Source organism: Tiliqua scincoides, chromosome 5 (assembly GCF_035046505.1).
Source record: "Tiliqua scincoides isolate rTilSci1 chromosome 5, rTilSci1.hap2, whole genome shotgun sequence".
In the NCBI taxonomy this organism is placed as follows: Eukaryota; Metazoa; Chordata; class Lepidosauria; order Squamata; family Scincidae; genus Tiliqua; species Tiliqua scincoides.
In genome coordinates this window covers 109,921,829-109,943,359 of record NC_089825.1, presented here as the reverse complement: position 1 = coordinate 109,943,359, position 21,531 = coordinate 109,921,829, and the positions used below count along the sequence as shown (strand labels likewise).

Sequence of the window (21,531 nt, the reverse complement as noted above, 5' to 3'; positions counted from 1 at the left end):
CATGTCCTAATTAGAGACTAGATTAACAAAGATAATTGTGAATAGACTTGCAAAGTACTTAAAAATGCCTTTGATACAGAAACATATCTATATATTTTAGATAGTACATGAATATGGCTTTTTCTGTACAATTGTTTGTATGTAAAGGACAGCACAAGTTTGGGGCTGTCTGAGGATCCAAATGATTTGCCTCGCATGTTTAGAACAACACATTTTTCCCATACTGCTTCATTGAGTAAGGGGTGGCAGTTTGGCTCAGGTGGAACAATCTGCTCGAATTGCAAAACTTAAGCCTGTATGACTTGAGGGAGATATTATCTCTTTCTTTTTTAGGAAGGCATTTCTCTACTTTGTAATCAGCAACATAACTATTATTATAACTATTATTATTTTTCACTCCATTGAAAAACAATTCAGATGAAAAACACTGGCAGTGAAATCCTCAGCCCATGTCTGTGCTGACTGCAATGTGTCATTGAAAAGAGGTGTGGGGCTCTATATGTTATTTATTGTGCCTGTTGGGGGTGCCACTGTAGTCGTTAGGATGGAAAAGCAGGCAGAAGTGCAGCTGTGGCATGGCTAAGCATCTATTTCTATTCAGGCAGGTCTTGTTGCTGCTAATTTTCCAGTTGATGTTCCTTCCTGTTTGCCTGTATGAAAAAAGAGCATGTCTTATTAGAAGCGTCCAAGGCAATGTACATAAGCCAGGAGAAGCCATCGTTGGTGGGATCCTCTCAGTGGTCTTGCCTTTAACCCAATTGATCAATTTTAAAGACATTCCAGATCAGAATCATGGAATTTCCATGTAAGTTCTTTATTGTATTAAAAAAATTATCAGGAAAGCAGGGTGGCTTCAAGCTGCATGAGGAAGTTCCAGGGACAATTTATCATAGATTGACTTGAAAGTGATTGGGACAGATGGATCAATTCCTAAGTATGATTGATTTATTTGAGGCACAGAGTGTTTTGCCTCTTAAGGACTTTGCCACACTAGAAATGAACCTGATGCAAGTTCTTCTAAGGAACAGTTTGACTCTAAGCTATAATGGGAATTGAAGCTTCAGAATAAGCAGGATTGTGTTTTATTCAAAACTGGAGGGATATTGATAGGATTTGGTCCATTCCACAGGGTGAGGAGAGGAAGGAACAGGGTGGAGATGGAGGGCCCAGTCCTATCCCACTTTCCAGCTCTGGTGTAGCCACAGTGCAGCCCCATGGTAAGGGAACAAATGTTCCCATATCTTGAGAAGGCCCCAGTGACTGCCCCTCCACCACAGAATGCAGTGTGCACCCCACTGGCACAACTGCACCAGCACTGGAAAATTGGATAGGATTGGGCCCGGGGAAGGGAGGAGAGCAGATCAAGGCTGGGAAGGGGAGGGTGCTGCTGATATCCTATCCCCCTTCCCAGCCTTGATCATCCTATCTGGGTCAACTTGGATTTGCACCAGCTGTTTAGCTACTGCAGACCAGAGTAGACTCAGAGTAGACCAGAGGGCTTATCCTGGGGCAAGGAAATAAATGTTCCCTTGGCTGGGAGTCCATTGCTGCTCAAAACTCACCTGTAAGATGCAGTGTGTGTGTCCCATTGGCTGCATCAACACATGGGGAGTTAGGGAGGATCAATTCCTTCCTAACTCCCATCAATTTCAACCCCATGGATAGTAATGGAGGGAGAAAATATTGAGTAGGGTACCATTATTCAGATCCATCAAAGTATCACAAGAGTAAGCAAGAAAGAGTTAAATATAAGCAATACTAGTTTATCTAAATAGGCTCCAAGAGCCAAGCATTGCACAACTTGTGCTCCGGTGTGCAGAACCCAAAGCACTCACTTTCTACCTTCCTCTTCCTGCTGGAGATTAGACTTTCAGCAGGCTTTGTAGCTGAAGTGCTAGTGACATTTCATGAGACATAATTCATAGACTTTTCTAAGTCTCGATATCATTCATATTGCAGTACAATGGTTATTTTTTACCAGCATGCCCTGTCCTTGATATTTGCCATTCATGAGATCAATACCAATCCCAGCCTCTTGCCCAATATCACCTTGGGCTTCCACCTCTATGACAACCTGTTTAATTCAGCGACTGCCTATGAGAGGATCCTGGACCTCCTGTTCACACAGCGAAAGAATCACCTTAATTACAAATGTGATCGGCAGGAAGTGTTGTCTGTTGTTGGGGAATTCACTAAAGAAACATCCGTCCAAATGGGCAACATTTTTAATGCCTACAAGATCCCACAGGTATGTATGTATTGAGTGCAATGGGATACTCTCCTTGCATAGTTGCTGTTGAGTTATAGTGTGATAAAATGCCCTCTCATTATAGAGCAAAACAAGTGGCTCTGTTGTTAAGATGTGGCTATTTTAAGCATTACAGTGGTATTCCTCATGAAGCTATCAATTTACCTCACCATTGTGACACTTGGCGGGAGAGATTCCACGACAAGTCAATCTCACATATAAGTCAAGGGCAGGTTCTGAGAAAAAAAAAAAAAAACCATGAAATTTTCTATGAACCTCAGATATATCGGGGTTAAAGTTAGGGGGGTATCTGACTCTAGTTTTGTCTGATTTTACCCAAGGCCAGATCCTGAAAAATAACCTACTACTCATTGTTATCTAAGTCTCTAATTTATTAAAAATATTGTAAAAGATCATAAGATACATTTTTTTTCTTTAACTTTTAAAATTCTGGTCTTCACAAACTTTTTGTATCAGTGCACTGTAAACAACACACCAGTACAACAGTGGTTCCCAGCCTGGGATGTATGTACCCCCAGGGGCACTCACAGGACCTTTAGGGGTACTTGAAAAATAATTTAACAATGGCAGAAAAAGGCAGGTAGTGCTCCAGAATGCCTTGCAGGGCCAGCAGGAAGGGAGGTCAGTTGGCTGTGAAAGCCCCACCAACAGCTAGTTTTTGGTCATCAATTCATGTATGAATCAATGATTGAAAACCAACACAGTGAAAAAGCTGCAATGTAATATGGAAAGTGATCAATCACCCAGAATTTCTCAGGACACTTCTGGTGCTAAACAGTGCAAAGGCAGAGCCTTCAGTTCTTCTAACAGATGAAAAGAGAAAATACTGTGATGAATACATGAAGTCTGGGTTTTCATATAGAGGAGATGAGGGCTTATATTATTAATATTGATTACAGACATTTAGCTAATGTGAGGGGTACAATTCATGGAAAAAGACTGCCAAGGGGTATGCAAGTGAAAAAAGGTTGGAAACCCCAGCAAGAGAACCATTAATCCAATCCTTTTTTAAGGTGCCTGGTGTGTTAAGCCAGAGGCTCTGCATATAACATACAACTTATAACACATAACTGGGAGTGTGCAATTCAATTCACAGCAGTGGGACAAGCAACAAGAAATGACTGTGAGCATATGTAGCTGCTTGTAGTTGCAACCCTATTTACTCAGAAGTAGTCCCATTGCTTTCCATGGGTTTTGTTCTTAAGTAATGGTGCACTGAATTGTAGTCTGGGACTTTGTTTCAGATGGAAACAAGGATTATATCCTGATGTTTAATAAAACAGACCTCTGCCAAGTATTTGCAACATGGAATGAGCAATCCTATGCACGTCTACTCTGAAGTAAGTCCCATAGTGGTCAATGGAGCTTACTCTGTAGCCTGCCTGCAACAATAACCCCCCAAAAAGAATCAGTGAGATTTCCAGCCGTCCCCAGTGCCCAGTTTAAAGTTCTTCTAATTCAAGCATATCAATACAAAGACCCACCTGGCTTTACAAGTGCAAAATAGAAAATATTCCCCTTACCAGTTCAAGTCTCTTTTTTTGTCCTTTTTAGTGCGGGGGGGGGGGGCAAAGCTGCTTAAGTTCCATGGGATCAGGACCATTCTGGTGTCCTCACATTTCCCTTTGCCTGGCCTGACAACCAGCCAAGGCTAGTCTGGCTGGGAGGGAGGGACCTCCTTCTCCCTTTTGTGTTTTTGGGGGCTACATTCATTGGATCAGGAGCATTCTGACACATCCTTGGAGTCCTCTCAGCCTGCCCTGAGTCCTCTCAGTCCTTGCCTGGACTAAGGTAAGTTTGCCTACTTGCGAGTAAATGCGACCATGTGGCTTTGTTTCAGGCTCAATAGACGCAGCTGGGAGGGATGGAGGAAAATCCTTCTCTTGTTTTGGGGGGCCGCATTCATAGGATCGGGACCATTCTAGTGTCGTTGGAGTCCTCTTAGCCTGCCCTTTCCGATGGACTATGGCAAGTACACCTACTCATGAGTAAACGCATGATATGGCTCACTTTCCCTTTCCTTAGGGCTCCATGCATTTTTTTCTTTCTGGTTTTTTGGCCATAACTTTTGAAGGAAAGGAGCTATTTCAGTTCTGTTTTTGGCATTGCACTCCACTGGACATTCCACATCTGACGGTGTATGGCATGATGGGGTAGCTCCTAATCCCATGAAGTTAGCGCATCCTCCCCCAGGGCATGTCACCCGTTGCGGCCTGCACCCCTTGCACCTCCCTAGTGATGCCAGTGCTTGCATGGGAATAGGTAAGCCAACTGGCCTGCCCTGAATCCAACGTGGAGTTGCAGTTGGTTGTGGCTCAATCCAGGATAAGGGGAATTCATTCCCCTTACACCAGGTAATGCTGCAGCAGCCCCTAAAGAGGTAGTGTACAACTGAGCAGCCTAGAGCTGCTCTGAGCTGCACAGGACTGAGGTTACGATCCATCACAAGTGCGGATCCTGATCATTTTCTCTGTCCTTGGCCTGTCCATGGGCCCGCTTGCTGCCTATCCTTCCCCTGCCCTCTCCAAGCCCCCAAGCCAACTTTGGCTGGCACAGACTTGTGTCGGCCTTAGGAGGCTGGTGCATGTTCACATGCTGGCCTCTTTCCCTGAACGGTGGCACAGAAGTGCTTTACAGCGCTTTCACAATACCTCTGGCTGGCATAAGGGACTTACACTGGCCCAGTCAAGGGTTGGGTTGTGCCCTCATTGTGATGGCAACTGGCCTAAATGCCTGTCAAAGGAGATTGGACAGCATTATTAAGAAAAGTCCATTACAAGTTATGGCATTTGATTGCCCACTCCGCTGAATATCAATTCAGGTCATATGGTCAACGTGGGACATTTTTAATTTGGTATGGTTGTCTCCAAGGGGTCTTCAGGCTGCTTGTCTCTTGCCCCAGTTGCATTCATTCTGGATGGTAGCGGCCACTGCTACATCCTGTATGAACATGAGGAACAATCATATTCAGCAGATCAGTCAGTGGAGGTCATCAGTAGTTTTCAGTACATCCATCTTTGCTCTGTCTGTTATATCTGTCACAGCAGATGAAAGGATATGTTTTTGGAATCTTTGGAAGGTCTGAGCTCATAGGTTGCCACTGGAGGGATGTCAAGAAGGAATGCTGGAGAGCTGTAGTGATTTCCATTTAATGAGGAACTAGAGGAGTAAGAGTCCAATCTTGGGCTTGGTGCATTGGCTTACCAGTGGTGCGCATTGTTGCAATTGTGCTGTAAGGGCGGGTGTCTGATCTCCGCCACTCAGCGGTTGCACAGACCACCAAGCAGCAGAGATCTAAGTGGAGGTGTGGGGGGAAGTGGGGAGGAGGTGTTTTGGGGAGGGGTTGTCGGTGAATCGAGTAGCCCCCATTGTGGGGTTACTGTGTTTATCTGGGGGAAGGGGACTGTAGCAGAGATGAATTGACACCCAAAGAAGACACAGAGCCAAAATGTTGAGTTGAATCCAGGGAGCCCGAGCCGCTTCTACTGAGCTAGCCCCCCTGTTCAGCCTTTTATTATATCTCATTAACAATACAAAGCAATGCCTATGTTACTCTTTCCCAGGCAAGCTGTATTCCTTGCTTCTCACCTTATCTACAACTTATGACTCATCCCTGTGTCTTTCCCTTGCCTTTGGCCTTAAGTTTCCAGCCTCTCATGAGAAATGAAACTTAAGAGCAGGGATTTTGCCTATGCTCAAAAGTTGCCATGGGAAGCGGAAAGCTTTGAAGCCAGTGCTCTGCTGTTGCCACATTCACTAAAACTCAATGTTACAAAACATATTTACTACAGGGGACAAAAGTCCCCTTCTCCCGAGGTGCCTCCGCTGGCTACCTGGGGTGCACAGGATGTGGTGGCAGCCATTTTCAGCGCCGCCGCAGCCCTGCAACCTGGTCAGCTCAGGATTGGGCTGTAATGATGGAGCATGGTGGTGGTAGCTACATTGTATGGTGGAGAGTTATGAAAATTGGTGTTGCCTTGGCTTGCTCTTATAATTTTGTGACTGCTGGAGGGTGCTTATATTTTGGTCTTATTTGCAAGAACTCCATCATTTTTGGGGCCAGCAAGAGAGCAAGATCCAGTGGCATCAGCACCCAGCTTAGATCCGGAAATGTGTTTAAGCCAAATCTGGACCCAGAAGCTCAAATGAGATGGTTCGTGTACTGATTTGTATTTGCATTGATTTGTATTGATATGCCAGCTTGGCAGAACAGGCACACACACACACAAACATGGTTCTCTCAATGTCAACAAGTGTTTTTATTATAAGAACAGAGAAAGAGAACAGAAAGGTAGTACCAAAGCATAGGGGACTAACAGCCTGGTGACATGCATGGCTGAGAGCCAGAGATTAATGTTTCCAGTGGCTTCTGAGAACCAAGAGTCTGAGTGAGGGTAAGAAGGAAGGGAAGTGGGGCTGAAGGTTCTGCCCCGGTGTCAGGCTGGTAGAGGAGGACGGAATGTGCCTCCTTTTCAGCAGCAGAGCAGAGCGGCAGAGCAGTGGGGCAGCACAGGAGGCAGCCAGTCCCAAATAAAGCCACAGACACAGGCTTCATGAGTATAGAAGCATGTATTGGCAAAAGGAGCAGGTAGAAGTCAGTCAAATGGTCCAGAAGTCAGGGATACAGCAAGGCACAGTCATGATAAGCTGTCCGAGTCACAGAACAAACCAGCAGCACTTCACCTAGAACATCCACCACAGCAACCCACACTTGGTGTCTGTTCTCGCCCCCTTATATACTGGGGACAGCCAGTCAGAGTAGGGCGACCTCATAGTCTTGTGACTAATTCTGATTGGCTGCCAAGTGATGCATTGCACCACTCCTCCATTGCCTACGTGATTCAGCATAAATCTCCCCAAGTCGCATGGCTCCCACCTAACACAGGTGCATCTACTTATTAATCAGTGCTGCAGTTACATTTGCTTACATTACACTGGGCCTGGACTTCAAGGCCCCTCCTGCCACATCCTGGCTCACAAAAATTTCATGCCCTGAGAGATGCCAAAGCCTGACACATGGGAGTCGGCCTCTCAGAGTAAGAGCCTGCTGCCTAACACCTTCTATTGGCTTGCAGAAAGTGAAAGCCTGAGCACAGGTTGCTCTGCCCATTTATACACTGCTGATGTTAGTGTGTATGTGTGTGTGGCTTTAGGACTTAATGCCCATACATGGTGATGACTTGTAGGTGGGCCAGTAATTCTAACTATCATTAACTTCCACTTGGAAAAGGGAAATTTTTACTTTAGAGGGAAGAGATTTAACTTTTTAAAAACCGTCTTTACCCCCTTTACACAAGTTTACTCATAATAGTGATTGTGGGCCCAATCGTGAGCTGGACCAGCACTTTGTTGACCTCCAGCGCCAGCACTGGGTGTCACTGGGTGTAAGGCATGTCTGCAACACTCTGTGCCAAGTCAGTGCCAGTGCTGTCCCAATGCCAGTTCCTACACCGTTTCTGAACTTTCCATCGAATTTCTTCAAATTTCATGGCTGATGGAAAGTTGAGAAATCGTGAACCACTTGAATCACTTTGTTGACTCGCTCAACAAAATTGTCTGTCACCTCACCACAGTTGCAGGGGAGTGCCAAGGATGTTGTAGGGAACATACATGATGATTCTGTATGAAACAGTGACTAAGAAACTAGGCTATTACAAGTTTTGTGCAAAGTGAGTGCTCAAAAACCTCATGGACAATCCCCAAAAGCAGTGAATGGGGTCTGCATTGATGTTCTTTGACAAGGACATACAAACACTTGTGCCACACTATGACAAGTGTCTCAGTTTGAGTGGTTATTCTATCGAGAAGTAATGTTTATAGTTAGTAACTTCTTTGCATAATAGAATTGTTTTCCTTCATTCTTCTTTTTTTTTTTTTAACAGCCTATGAGAGGTTACTTTCCAAAAAAGCCTAATATCTGAGTTGCACAACCTGATCTTATATGACTTTAGGAAGATATTTATCTGTTCTTTTTCAGAAAGGCTTTTGTCTACTTGGTAATTATTAAAATAACTATTATTTTTACACCTCTTCAAAAAAAAATCCAGAGGGACAACACTGGCAGTTAAATCCTCAGCCCTAGTCTGTGCTGACTGCAACGTGTCACTTGAAAATGGTGTAGGGCTCCATCTGTTAATGTGACTGTTGTATCACTGTAACTGTTGGTCTGGTAACAGAGGCAGATGTAAAGCTGTGGCATGGCCAAGCATGAATTTCTATTTAGGCTCTTCTTGCTGCTGCTTTTTCAGATGATGTTCCTTCCTATTGTGTGCCAGAACCAAAAAAGAGCATGTCATATTAGAAGCATCCAAGACAATGTATATAAACCAGGACAAGTCATTATTGGTGGGATTTTCTCTCTAGTATTGCCTCTGGTACACTTGTTCAATTTTAGAGAGGTTCCTGGTCAGTATCATTGGACTTCCGGGTAAGTTCTTTTTTTTCTTTTTTTTTTAATCTCATTTTTCTGAGGAGATTAGTGGGTCCAACAGCTGCATGAGCAAGTCTGAGAGGTGCAATTTATCAAAGATTGACAAGCAAATGATTAGGACAGACGGATCAGTTCATCTCCTACTTATAATGAATTTATTGGCATCACAGAGTGTTCCACAAGTTAAGGATTTTGCAACACTCAAAATGAGCTTAATCTAAGTTCGTCTAAGGAAGACACAGACCATAAACTTTTATAGCAATCAGTAGTCAGCTTCATGATAAACTTGATTGTATTTTATTGGAGACTGGTACATAGATGGATGTGTCTGTGCCACTTTTTCTATTCAGTCCATTCTGTTCTGTTCTGTTGTTACTCTTTACCCTTGTACTAACTTTAGGTGCTTGTGCTATGCATGTATTTCTTCTAACAGGAAGGTGAATTTGCATTTTCTTTAATCTGCGCAACATTGCAAATATGCAACTGGGACCAAATGTGTACACCTGTGGGCTGGGCAAAAAATGGGTTAAAAAAATTCCTCTCTCACAGACAATATCATTCATATGTACTTGGCGAGATTACAAAGGAGCAAAAAGCCAATCATAGCTTGCTATTGACAGCAAGGCTTTTACACTAATTTGGTGACTGCAGAATCATCAGGAAGACACTAAAAACAAAAGATGGGCAAGACATTAGTTGGGATGAAGGACGCAACAAGGTTTAAGACAACCTAGAATGGATTATTATCCCTCCACATATAAATTTTAGCAGTCAAAAAATGAGATACAGGCAAGACCTAACTAGTGTTAAACACTTTGAATCCCGTACCTTAGGAAGAAGGAAATATTGAGTAAAGTATGATGAAGCAAATATCGCAAGAGTGAGCAGTAAAGCATTAAAAGGATAAAATACTATTTTATCCCAGTTTGCTCCAACAGCCTATTGAACAACTTTCCTTCCACATACAAAACCCAAAGCACTTTCTACCTTGCTCTTACTGGTGGGAATTAGGCTTTTAGCAAGCTTTGTAGATGTGGTGCTAGTGATAAATCATGAGACATGGTTCATAGAAATTTCTCAGAACTATTTCTATTGCAGAACAACAGTAGCGTATTACCAACATGCCCTGTCCTTGATATTTGCCATCCATGAGATCAATAGCAGTCCCACACTCTTGCTCAATATTACCTTGGGATTCCACATCTATGACAACATGTATAATTCAGAGACCACTTCTGGGAGCATTCTGGACCTCCTTTTCACACAGCAAAAGAATCGCTTCAATTACAAATGTGATAGGAAGAATGTGTTGTCTGTTGTAGGGGGATTAGCTAAAGAAACGTCTATCCAAATAGCCAACGTTTTCAGTGTCTACAAGATTGCACAGGTATGTGTGTGTGCATTGAGTGTAGTGGGGTACTCTCTGGATAGCTATATCATGATGAAATGCCAATTTGTTATGCAGCAAAATGAGAGGATTTATTGTTAGGTTGTGACTCTTACAAGCATGGCAATGGAATTCCTTATTCAACTCTAGGACTTATCCTTACCATATGACATTTGGTAAGATGCATTTCCAGAAATGTGTGAATATTGAAATTCTAAATTTCACAATAGTCTGCTGAAAAGTGGCCCTATTCCAGCAGTTTACATCTCTTGATTGAAAAAGGAAGAGTAAAAAATGTGATCTGAAGTTGTCAATTTGGAAGTCAAAACCATCCCCCAAATTCTATTATGTTCCTGTAGTCTTCCTTTCATTAGCTGGATGGAAACAAACAAAAAAAGTGTAGTTTTAAATGTAGGAGACTATGGGCCCCATCCTATCCAACATTCCAGCTCCAGTGCAGCCAAAATGCATCCCCATGGTAAGAGAATGCATGTTTCCATACCTTGAGGGGGCTCAAGTGACTGTCCCTGCACCGCAGGATGCAGCACACACCCCACTGGCAGAACTGCACCAGCGCTGGAAAACCAGATAGGATTGGGCCCTCAGGGCGCAATCCGTTTTCCAGCGCTGATGCAGTTGTGCCAGTGGGGCATATGCTGCATCCTGCAGTTGGGGAGCGCTCATGGAGGTTTCTTCAAGGTAAGGGAATGTTTGTTCCCTTATCCTGGAGTTGCATTGCCGTTATGCTGGAAAGTGCTGGAAAGTGGAAAGTGCTAGAAAGTGGGTTAGGATTGCGGCCTTAGGGCAAATGTCATCAGTTTAGCAATCTGTTGGGTTTTGTGTGCTTTGTTTTGAGTAGCTTCCCTGCTCTCTCTGTGGCATGTTACTAGTTACTGCATCTACTTTTGTCAAGCTGTCTTTTGTGTCCATCCAGCCTCATGCAGGCATGTTCCATAAGGCTATTTGTTGCACTTTTCTGCTTTTCCCCTTTTATTTAATCCTTTTTTTGATAATAAATTAGTTATCCTTTTTCTTTTGATAATAAACTAATAAATTAGTTTATTAAGTTATTAAGAAATTAATAATTATTAAATAATAAATTAATAATAAATTAGTTTTTACTCTTTGCTTGCCTGGTCCATGTTAATAAACAATTCTGTGGGTTACCATGTTGGATCGCATGCGATCTTCTTCGCTGTGTAAGCTGCCCCTCACCCTGGCTCTTGGAGCCTGTCTGGGGGTGAAAGCAACACAGAGAAGATGCCTCTGTGTTGCCGTCACTCCTCGGAATGGACCTGAGAGTGAGGAAGAGGGGCAGCTTACATGACAAGTTTCAGAGCCATGCAGCACTTATTGCTCTGCCCCCCCCCCTGGCTCCGCTACTGGTGGGCACTACAACAATTTGACTTAAATAATAATATTTGGGTTTCTGGGAGGCAATTCCCCCCCCCCCAAATGGGACTCCACTACTTGACATCCTTAATTTGGGATGGTGGTAGAATTTAGATCTACTCCCCCCCCCCAGTCAGATGGTGACCCAGGAAACAGAGAAAATGAAGAGCAGAAAGGGTGTGTGTGGTTTAACCACTAGTTTTGCTTCCCGTGGCAGTGCTCTTGCCAGGGTCTCCTTCCCTGAAACAGCTACTCCAATTTGGGTAGCTAATCTGAGGTAAATAAGACACAGTTCCTAGTTGGTCATTCTTTAGGCTGCCAAAATCTTCCCAAAGCAATTCCGTCCATTTTGTTAAATGTGTGCTTTGCACCCCTGTATGTGTTATCCATATAAAATAGTACCCGAAACAGCCAGTTCACAATTGGGACTATGTGGTGTAGGAAGTAGGGGAAGGGTTTATACTGAAGCTGGTATTCAGTGGGAGAGGTTCAATAGTGATACCCCCTCCAGAGAAATGACAAAAGATTTTGTTGCTGCATCTTTACTCCCACTTCCCTCTTTCCTATATGCAGGGCCATAGAGTTGTGCCATTGGTTACTGCATTTGATCCTCACATACAGAATACATTTCCCCCATGTGCACAGGATGTATGTTTACTAGAAAGCACATCCAGTAATGGCCTATTCACTTAAGTGGTTACTTTCTGGAGAGTGCTGAAGTCATGATGAAACAATTGGAAGGAATTGGATGATCTCATGTTTTAATGGATTGGACTTTAATTCTGCCCTTTGCAATGACTTGGTTCTGTTCTATAGTTAGCTTTGGTGAATAATTGTTTCATGGTTTGGTTAGGATTTTTTAATTATGTATTAAAAATTATATTTTTATTATTTTTATAATAATTTGTATATATTATTATATATTATATATTATTGTATGTATATATGCATGTATAATATATATATATATATATATATATATATATATATATATATATATATATATATATATATGTATGTATATATGTATATGTATATGTATATGTATATGTATATGTATAATAATATAACATCAATTATATTATAATTTGATGTCCTCAGTTGCCTTGAGCATGACCTGATCAAAGGTGAGATAGAAACGTACTCATCAATAATCAATGCCTATGGTATAGCAACAGAAATGAAAATTGAGGAATTGGCATTACTGGATCATTTGAGTAAACATATCACAGTGGAAATGCATTATTTCTTCAAATTATAATAAGTTATGTTGTTTCCATTCTATAGTTTGCTTATGGTACAGCTGAAAGGACGTTAAGTAGTAGAATTCACTTCCCTTCATTGTACTGGACTGCACCAAGGGAAACTATGCATCACGCTGGGATTGTCCAGCTACTTCTGCATTTCAGATGGATGTGGGTTGGCCTCGTGGTTTCGGATGACGAGGATGGAGAAAGCTTTGTGCTGAGCCTGACACCACAGCTTGCCCAGAACAATATTTGCATTGCATGGTTGCAAAGGGATTCAGAAAAAAAATATGAGCTTGTTAAAAAAATAGAAGGGTTAAAATTAACAATTTTAACAACTGAAGTCAAAGTGATTATTGTTGGTGGGAATACAAAGTTGTTCCAGTTTTTATTGATCTTGGAAAGGATTGAATTTAATATAAGGACTTATATAAGGAAGGTTTGGATCATGCCTCCTCAGTGGTATATCTCTTCATCTTCTGGGCAATTGTTGGGTACCAACATTTTGCATGGAGCGTTATCTTTCTTATTCCATGCAAGTTCAGTGCCAGCATTCGAAGACTTTCTGCTGACCTTAAAGCCTGATGAGACACTGAGGAACTTTCTCTGTTTGTTATGGCAATTTGAATTCATACACTGTCAAAGATGTGAAGGAGAAAAGAAACTGAGGAAAGCGCCTCTGTCTTTCTTTGAGATGAGTATGTCTGGTGAGAGCTACGGTATCTACAATGCTGTCTATGCTGTGGCACATGCTCTACAAGCCACATACTTGACTAGACAGAGGAACCTGCAACACAGAAGCAAATTTGAGTCTTTCGGTGTTCATCCATGGCAGGTAATCTCACTAACAGATTGAACAACAGTTGGTGTTGTGTGGTGGCTAAGAAAGTGAGTAGTGATTCAGGATTAAATGAATCTCACATCTGAGGCTCACATCAACAGAGGAGTACCTCTGTTCAACCTGTCCAAAGCTAATGAATTTCACACAGAAGAGACTCGCATGCAAGGAAGAGAGGGGAAAGAAGGTAATTAAGGCAATTTACATCCTTCAGGTAATTAACAGCCAAGTCTTACTGAAATCCCACCACTGATGCAGCCACACCTACAATGCATGCACTGCATCTCTGGGAGGGGCAATTGAAAGGTCTCCCTGAGGTGTGTGAATAGCATGATCTACTGCTAGCCCTGAATCTGCCTGCTTCCTGTCACATCTCCTCACTCTGTAGGCACTATAGACGTTTTGATAGGACCTCCAAAGGTTCAGTATTTTCCTGGGAATAGGGTGTTGCACAGATGGCCGCCCTCTGTCTGATCTGCTCACCTGGGCTGGTGGCAGCAGATACATTCTACAAAGGCTTTTCTCCATTCAGCTGCATATCCAACCAGGGGAGAGAGGGGAGCAGTAAGGGAGTCAGTGCACTAACCAGTAGCACTACTGCCCTGGATCAGCCCACAGAGTTAAGAGTCCCTTCCCTTTACTTTGTCAGATTGATTCACTGCAATGATCTTATAAACTTTTTATAACATTGCTTCAAATATCAGTTGGTTCACACAGACTGAAAATGACAGAATATTGGAGAGCTGACTGGACTCTTACTGCAACATTTTCTTATGTACTTCTGCTGCTGTGTTAAAAGAGCCTATGATATGAGAATGATAGACTTTATGCTTAAAGATCATTAGCCCAAGGCTAACAGGGGGTTTGTATAAGAAGTAGGAATATCCATTTGTACTTCCACTTATGGGGTTCCTGGTTTCCATAGCTTTCTGTGTTCACGTGTCATTTCATGCTATTCTGAAGGGTTCCTTAGACTTCTGGACCACAATGGGGCACATGGTGCTGAAGTGGGAAGAAAGAATTGGAAGGTCTCAACTTCTGGGAGTTTTCCTGGATTCCAGTTCAGAAACTTACTGGTTTTCTATCCCACTCTAGCTCCACTCTTTCTTGAAAAACATCCATTTCAACAATGGTGCTGGGCATGAAGTCTTGTTCAGAAATGGGGAATTCTTGTCTGGCTATGATATCATCAACTGGGTCACATTCAGCAATCAAACTTTCCTTAAAATCCCAGTTGGGATGATCTCACCAAGCCAAGAATTCACCATCAATGATGATGCCATTGTGTGGAACAGCAGACTGAAGCAGGTATGAACATACTGCACCTCTAAATTACAAATGTGTGTGACAAGTTATTAGAATTCCCTGTTTTATCTATCCAGTGTGTCCTCTCATAATTAACAACAGCTAAAAAGAAATGATTTTTTTCCTACGGTAAAAATGAAGACGCAAACATAGGCACATTTCGTAGGGCAGCTGGAAAGGGGGATATGGGGGTAAATGTATACACTTCCTTACTCAGAAGGGCCAGCATATGTCCTGTGACAACATGATAGCGCAATTGTTGGTGCCAAAATGTTCCAATGTCTTTTTTACTGGGTGTGTAATACATGTGTAACATGAATGCAAGGAGAAAAATCAATTGCCCCTGCAAGGATGAAGCACAGTGGCTCTTGACACAGATCTATGGAATGCCATGAAATGCAGGTGGAAACAGACGGCACTTCCCACTAGCACACAGTGGTGAGATTACATATATGAACAGCAGTCGATACATTGTTATTGATGTGACATCAAAAAGACTGCAGTACAATGTACACAGCAATCAGTCGCACAGCTAAGACCTAAATATCAGCAGTTTCTAGGTGGAAGAAAGAGAAAAAGGAAAGGAGAAAAGGGTGCATAATGGCCCAAGCAAAGGATGGGAGAAAGAAGGGAGCAGAACATAGGGAAATCAGTAGGGTTACTCTGGGGAAAATAGGGGTTGAAGAACCATGGGTTTTGCTGTAGCTCAGGGCTTTTCAAACTGGGGTGTCGCGATGCCCCAGCCTGTGGGCCCTGGCTTCTGCCCCCTTAAGTGGTGGGGGCAGCCCAGAGGCAGGGAAGAGGCAGCAGTGCAATCCCCAGGATCACGCAGCTCAGGGGGCTGCAGGGGCTTGGGTGCACTTACCCAAGCCTTCTGCAGCCTACCGGGGGCGCGGTGAGTCCGATGTGATCTTCAGCAGGGCTCCCCACAGCAGTGAAAGTAAAAGTGGAGCAATTGCGCCCTGCCTCCGCTAAAGTGGAAGTGGAGCACGATTGCTCCGCTTTCACTTTCACTGCTGTGGGGAGCCCTGCTGAAGATCACACCGGGCTCCCTGCATCCTTGGGAGGCTGCAGGAGGCTTGGGTAAGTGCACCCAAGCCCCTGCAGTCCCCTGTGCGGTGCAATCCTGGGGATTGCGCCACTGCCTCCCCCGGCTGCCTCCCCCCGCTGCCTCCCCCCTGCCCCCGCAAGCACTTACAGTGGCTCAAACGCTCCATGAGAGTTTGAAAACCACTCCTCTAATGGGAAGGGAGGGGGAAAGGAGAAATACAGGGCAAAAAGAAGAGCAAAGCAGAAAAGAATCAAGAGTGAAAAAACAGAATAAGAAGTCCTAGACTCACACACATACCGCAATCACACCACAGTACAGAGGATAGAAATACTTAGCATGTTTTCAATATGACTGCACACAAGACAGAGGATAAGGGGGCCAATGACCGGGGGTGCAAAAGCACAGTGATTTCCTGGTCCAAGATGAGAAGAACATCACCAAAGAACTTGAAAAAACAAGCCTAAGAAGACTGGGCAGGAGTCTGAACTGATTTCAGAAATGAAAATAAGGCAAGGGAGGTGAGATTGCTTGGGGAGGGGGGAGAGTTCAGCAGGCACTGCAGTTCTGGTTTGTGCTCAAGGGAAGGAGACTTGAAAGAAGGGAGAATGGTTGGAAAGAGAAAAGAAGTAGCCTCTTTCCTGTCTTGGAATCACACAGCAGAATCGCACAGCCTGATTCCTGCCTTGGAATCACACCAGCACAGCAGTCCTTGGGTAGAAGAGAGAATGGGGGTAGATGACACAGTACCAACAGGTCTTGGAGCAATTCATGAACCCAACAATAGTAGTGAAAATAGGCAAATGACAGACAGCAACATGGGAAGGGGTTGTGACCCAGATTTTTGTGCCCAAATACCTGAAGGGAGGCTTTGAAGCTGTTGTGGGGTGAACTCATCATGAAGCTTCCTCTTGTATCTTGATGGCTCTAAACTGGTGACCCCTTGCTTGAGACACTTTCCTCTGTTGTTCTGGATCCTGTTGGGAGCATGGCAGAATCTTCCTTGATTGACTGGAAAACCTGTTCCTTAATTACTGTTGGACTCATGATTGATTTTTCAGTGAGTTTGGTGAGGAAAGCTAAGGTTTGAAGGTACTACTTTTGTTCTCACTAACACTTTTGAATCAGAAGGTTCCCAGTGTTTGGCTTGATTATGGGTTGAAATCTGTTGACTCAACAAGCTGTAGTCAGTTATGGAATTTCCCAAATGGAAGGCAAAACTTTTAAGCCAACCTGCAAGAGCAGGCTGGTGCTTTGCACGGATTAACTGATGTTAGATCTTTTCCTTGAGGACGGGGGGACTGGATGCTTCTTCCCCTCGGCCCATTAAAACATTTTGAGACTGTTTTGGGTCATGCTTGCTTGTCATTCATCCAGCAAACATACACATGCTTATAAAAATGTGTCAAACAATTCAAAGAACAGCGTGTCACAGCTGTGCAACACCTTCCCTTCTCATTTTGTGGCCTGCCAAGCCCTTTTGTACACATGTCTGTGGCACTGGGTGCTTGCAAAGATCCTGGCCAATAAAATGATCCAGAAACGGCATGGTGAGATGCCTTGGATCCATAGGCCAAGAGAGAGGTCAGGCTTTTGAGAATCAAAGCAATCAGACACATTCTGCTCTATCAGGCTGACTAGGATGAAGTCATTTCTTCTTGGGGAATTCCGCAGGTGATTTCTCTTTAGCATATACTTTTCTTCTTGCAGCATATTCAACCCTGTCAACAAAACCCACCTCCTAGGCACTTGGCACTCCTGATTTAGAAAAAGCAGATTAGCAAAACAAAAGCAGGATCCTCAACCCTGGCTGTCCTCACCAACTCTGTGGCCAAACTCAATCAAGGAGCCATGCTACTATAGCAACTGGCCTCCTGAGCTAACTAACTGCCCTTCAGCCAGGTGTAAGAAGAATACGAGAACACATTTAGGAATGGGGCTGTGCTGGCAAGTTCACTCACACCATAATGAATGATGGCTTGTAGACAGAACCCCTCCAAATTTCTTCTAGGGTTCTATGGGAGAAAAGAGACATAAAAAACTGGGTCCTCAAGCTTTCATATCTTTTGTCCATTGCTTATTTGTCTGCCTTGCTGCTAATGCATTTGTCTTTGACCCACTTGTACTGTGTTAAGCCATCCCCATTCCAACTGTCATCCAAGGATTCCATCTATCATGCCAAGTTGGAATCCAGCATCAGCAATACCGGCTCATTTCTCCTTTCCAGAATTTCTCCTTTCCAACCACTGATCTCTCTCTAAGTTCTGCCAAAGCAGTGCTAATGAGGGCTGGCCAGTGAACACTTATGCATAAGGGCAGGCTCCCCAAAGTCAGTGGGGAAGCTGTGAAAAAAGGATAGGATCCAGTGCACACCATTGCCTTGATGTCATCAAGCTGTCCTGTATCACTGTTGGTGCCCCTGCTATGGACTTCTGAATATGGCTCACAATACCGACCACATCTCCCCATGTCTAGGTGCCTCCTTATTCCACATGTGTTGACAGCTGCCATGGTGGACACATCAGAAAGGTTCGGGAGGGGAAACCTGTTTGTTGCTATGATTGTATGCCATGCTCAGAAAACACAATTTCTAATCAGACAGGTAAGTGCAGCCATAGAGTCAGTGGGCTGCAACATTTTGAAAACCCTAATATGGACATCAGTTCTCAGAAGTCCTGAATCAGTTATTGGTAGTAATAACTACCAAGTAACTACTGAGTTACTGCAGATGGAGGGAGGAATGTCAAGGCTGGTTTGAGACCTTGAAAGTGTCAAGCAAGGCATTGGAATGGTGTTTAAAATACAAGTGGTGAATGGGAAAAGTGGCTGGAGTAGGTTGGCCACTTTTTGACTTGACTTTTTGTTTCTGAAAAGGTAGAGAACAGTTGTCAATAATCAAAAGCCAAAGGGAAAAAAAGAGTACAGAGAGAAAGGTTGTTATACCAAGTCAAAACCGAATTGGTCTCTCCAGAATGCAAATGTTATACCCCAAAGCATGACTTACACTAAACCATAATATCACTCACCTGAAAGTCAAGACACACATTCCTAAGACCCACTTGAATGTATAAAGTTATCCAAAGTGAGCTCATCAGAATTCCCTTGCCTAAATGATTTACCATCTATTAGCCTAAACCAATTTGTGTGATTTGCAGCCCAATCCTAACCTGTGCTGGCACAGAGGGGCCACATGACCTACACTGTATCCAGCGCAGGTTAGGAAGATGCTGGAGGTCTACTCAGGGTAAGGGGACATTTGTCCCCTTATGCTGGATAAAGCCCCAGCCTGCCCAATGGGGCTTCCTTGATCAGCACCAACCCCATGTAAGGCCAGCAGGCCTAGGAAGGGGGTTAGGATATGGTGGAGACCTCCTCTGCCACTCCTGTCCCTCTCCTGGGCTTGTCCAGTACCGTTCCACCCTCACATGCCCTGTTACACCTCTTCCCCCCCCCTTCATTCTACCCTCCTCCACCTGAGGTGAATCTGGTGGCGAGGGTATGCATTAGATAGTGCCCCCTCCATTTTGAAGCTCCATCCCCTTTCTCTGTTGGATATGCAGCAGCTAAAGAGCTGGCACAGGTCTGAGAAGACAGATTGGTGAATGGGAGCCTTACAGGGAGGGAAGGGAAATACGTTCCTTTGCCTTTTCCAATCCACCACCCTGCTGGACACAGGTTAGAGGATAGAATTGAGCCCTAAGTTTCTTAGAGAACAAGCTAGAGCTAGTCATGACTAACCTATTTAGGATACAATAGCCAGGACCAACATTTTTATCTTCTTTTTTTGCAGACATGGATGATTGTTTTGAATGCCCAGAAGATCAGCATGCAAACAAGGAGAAAAATCAGTGCCTTCCTAAGGTTTCTCACTTTCTGTCCTATGAAGAGCCTTTGGGGATCACCTTGGCTGTCTTGGCTCTGGTTCTGGCTCTAATCACAATGGCTGTGCTAGGAATTTTCATTCAGCATCGAAACACCCCCATTGTCAAAGCCAACAATGAGCAGCTCACCTATTCCCTTCTCTTATCCCTCTTCTTTTGTTTCCTCTGCTCCTTGCTCTTCATTGGCCGGCCTCGGGCAGTGACATGCTTTCTTCGACAGACAGCTTTTGGTATCATCTTCTCAGTGGCTGTTTCTTCTGTGTTGGCCAAAACTGTCACTGTGGTCCTGGCTTTCATGGCCACCAAGCCAGGAAGCAGGATCAGGAAATGGTTGGGGAAAAGAATGGCAAACTCGGTTGTTCTTTCCTGTTCCCTGATTCAAGTAGGAATTTGTATTGTGTGGCTCTGCACTGCCCCACCATTCCCACATCTGGAGTTGCACTCTCTGACTGAAGAGATTGTGGTGGAATGTAACGAAGGTTCCGTCATCATGTTTTATTCTGTCCTGGGCTACATAGGATTGATGGCTCTGGTGACCCTCACTGTGGCCTTCTTTGCCAGAAAGTTGCCCAGCACCTTTAACAAAGCCAAGTTCATCACTTTCAGCATGTTGGTGTTTTGCAGTGTGTGGTTATCATTTGTTCCAACTTACCTGAGCACCAAGGGAAAGTACATGGTGGCTGTAGAGATCTTCTCCATCTTGGCCTCAAGTGCTGGTTTACTGAGTTGTATCTTTTTCCCTAAATGCTATATAATAGTGCTGAGGCCTGAGTTGAATACCAAAGTCCAGCTAGTATTGAAAAACAAGTAAGCATCTAATACAGAAAAGTCTGTATTAGAATTATTCTGCAGTTGTGATGTGACTCTGCAGGGAGGTGAGTCCACGTCCTGAACCATGACCTGTGTTTTCTTCAGGCTGATCGTCAGTCCAAAATCTTGGCAGGCCTTGCTAAAACAATCCATGAGCTGCTGGAGATCTTTGGCAGAGTGGGTAGTGACAGCTGCATCGTCGGCAAAGAGGAAGTCACGCAGACATTTCAGCTGGACTTTGGACTTTGCTCTCAGTCTAGAGAGGTTGAAGAGCTTTCCATCTGATCTGGTCCGGAGATAGATGCCTTCTGTTGCAGTTCCAAAGGCATGCTTCAGCAGGACAGCGAAGAAAATCCCAAACAAGGTTGGTGCAAGAACACAGCCCTGCTTCACACCGCTTCGGATGTCAAAAGGGTCTGATGTGGAGCCATCGAAGACAACAGTGCCCTTCATGTCCTTGTGGAAGGATCTGATGATGCTGAGGAGCCTGGGTGGACATACAATCTTGGGGAGAATCTTGAAGAGGCCATCCCTGCTTACCAGGTCGAAGGCCTTCGTGAGATCTATGAAGGCTATAAAGAGTGGCTGCATGGCCTTTCCCAGTTTGAAGAGACACTTGGCCAACAGTCTGAGGCTAAGAGGCAAAGAAGGAAGGCCCATAGCCAGGGAGACAGACCAGGGACAGACTGCACTTGCTCCCGGTGTGGAAGGGATTGTCACTCCCGAATCGGCCTTTTCAGCCACACTAGACGCTGTTCCAGAACCACCTTTCAGAGCGCGATACCATAGTCTTTCGAGACTGATGTGGTTGCCAACTACCTGATGTGACTCTAGAGCAGGGGTGTCCAAAGTTTTTGGCAGGAGGGCCACATCATTTCTTTGACACTGTGTTGGGGGCCGGGGGAATAGGCTGGGGAATAGGCA

General features: G+C 44.1%; 1 protein-coding gene across 1 annotated transcript; it reads left to right on the top strand.

Annotated features, from left to right (window-relative positions):
- Positions 1-14,802: 14,802 nt before the first annotated feature.
- LOC136653117 (vomeronasal type-2 receptor 26-like) lies at positions 14,803-20,608 on the top strand. Its single transcript, XM_066630040.1, has 3 exons — positions 14,803-14,871; positions 18,392-18,518; positions 19,707-20,608. The coding sequence occupies exons 1-3, from the start codon at positions 14,803-14,805 to the stop codon at positions 20,606-20,608; spliced, it is 1,098 nt and encodes a 365-aa protein (XP_066486137.1).
- The last annotated feature ends 923 nt before the right edge of the window (positions 20,609-21,531 follow it).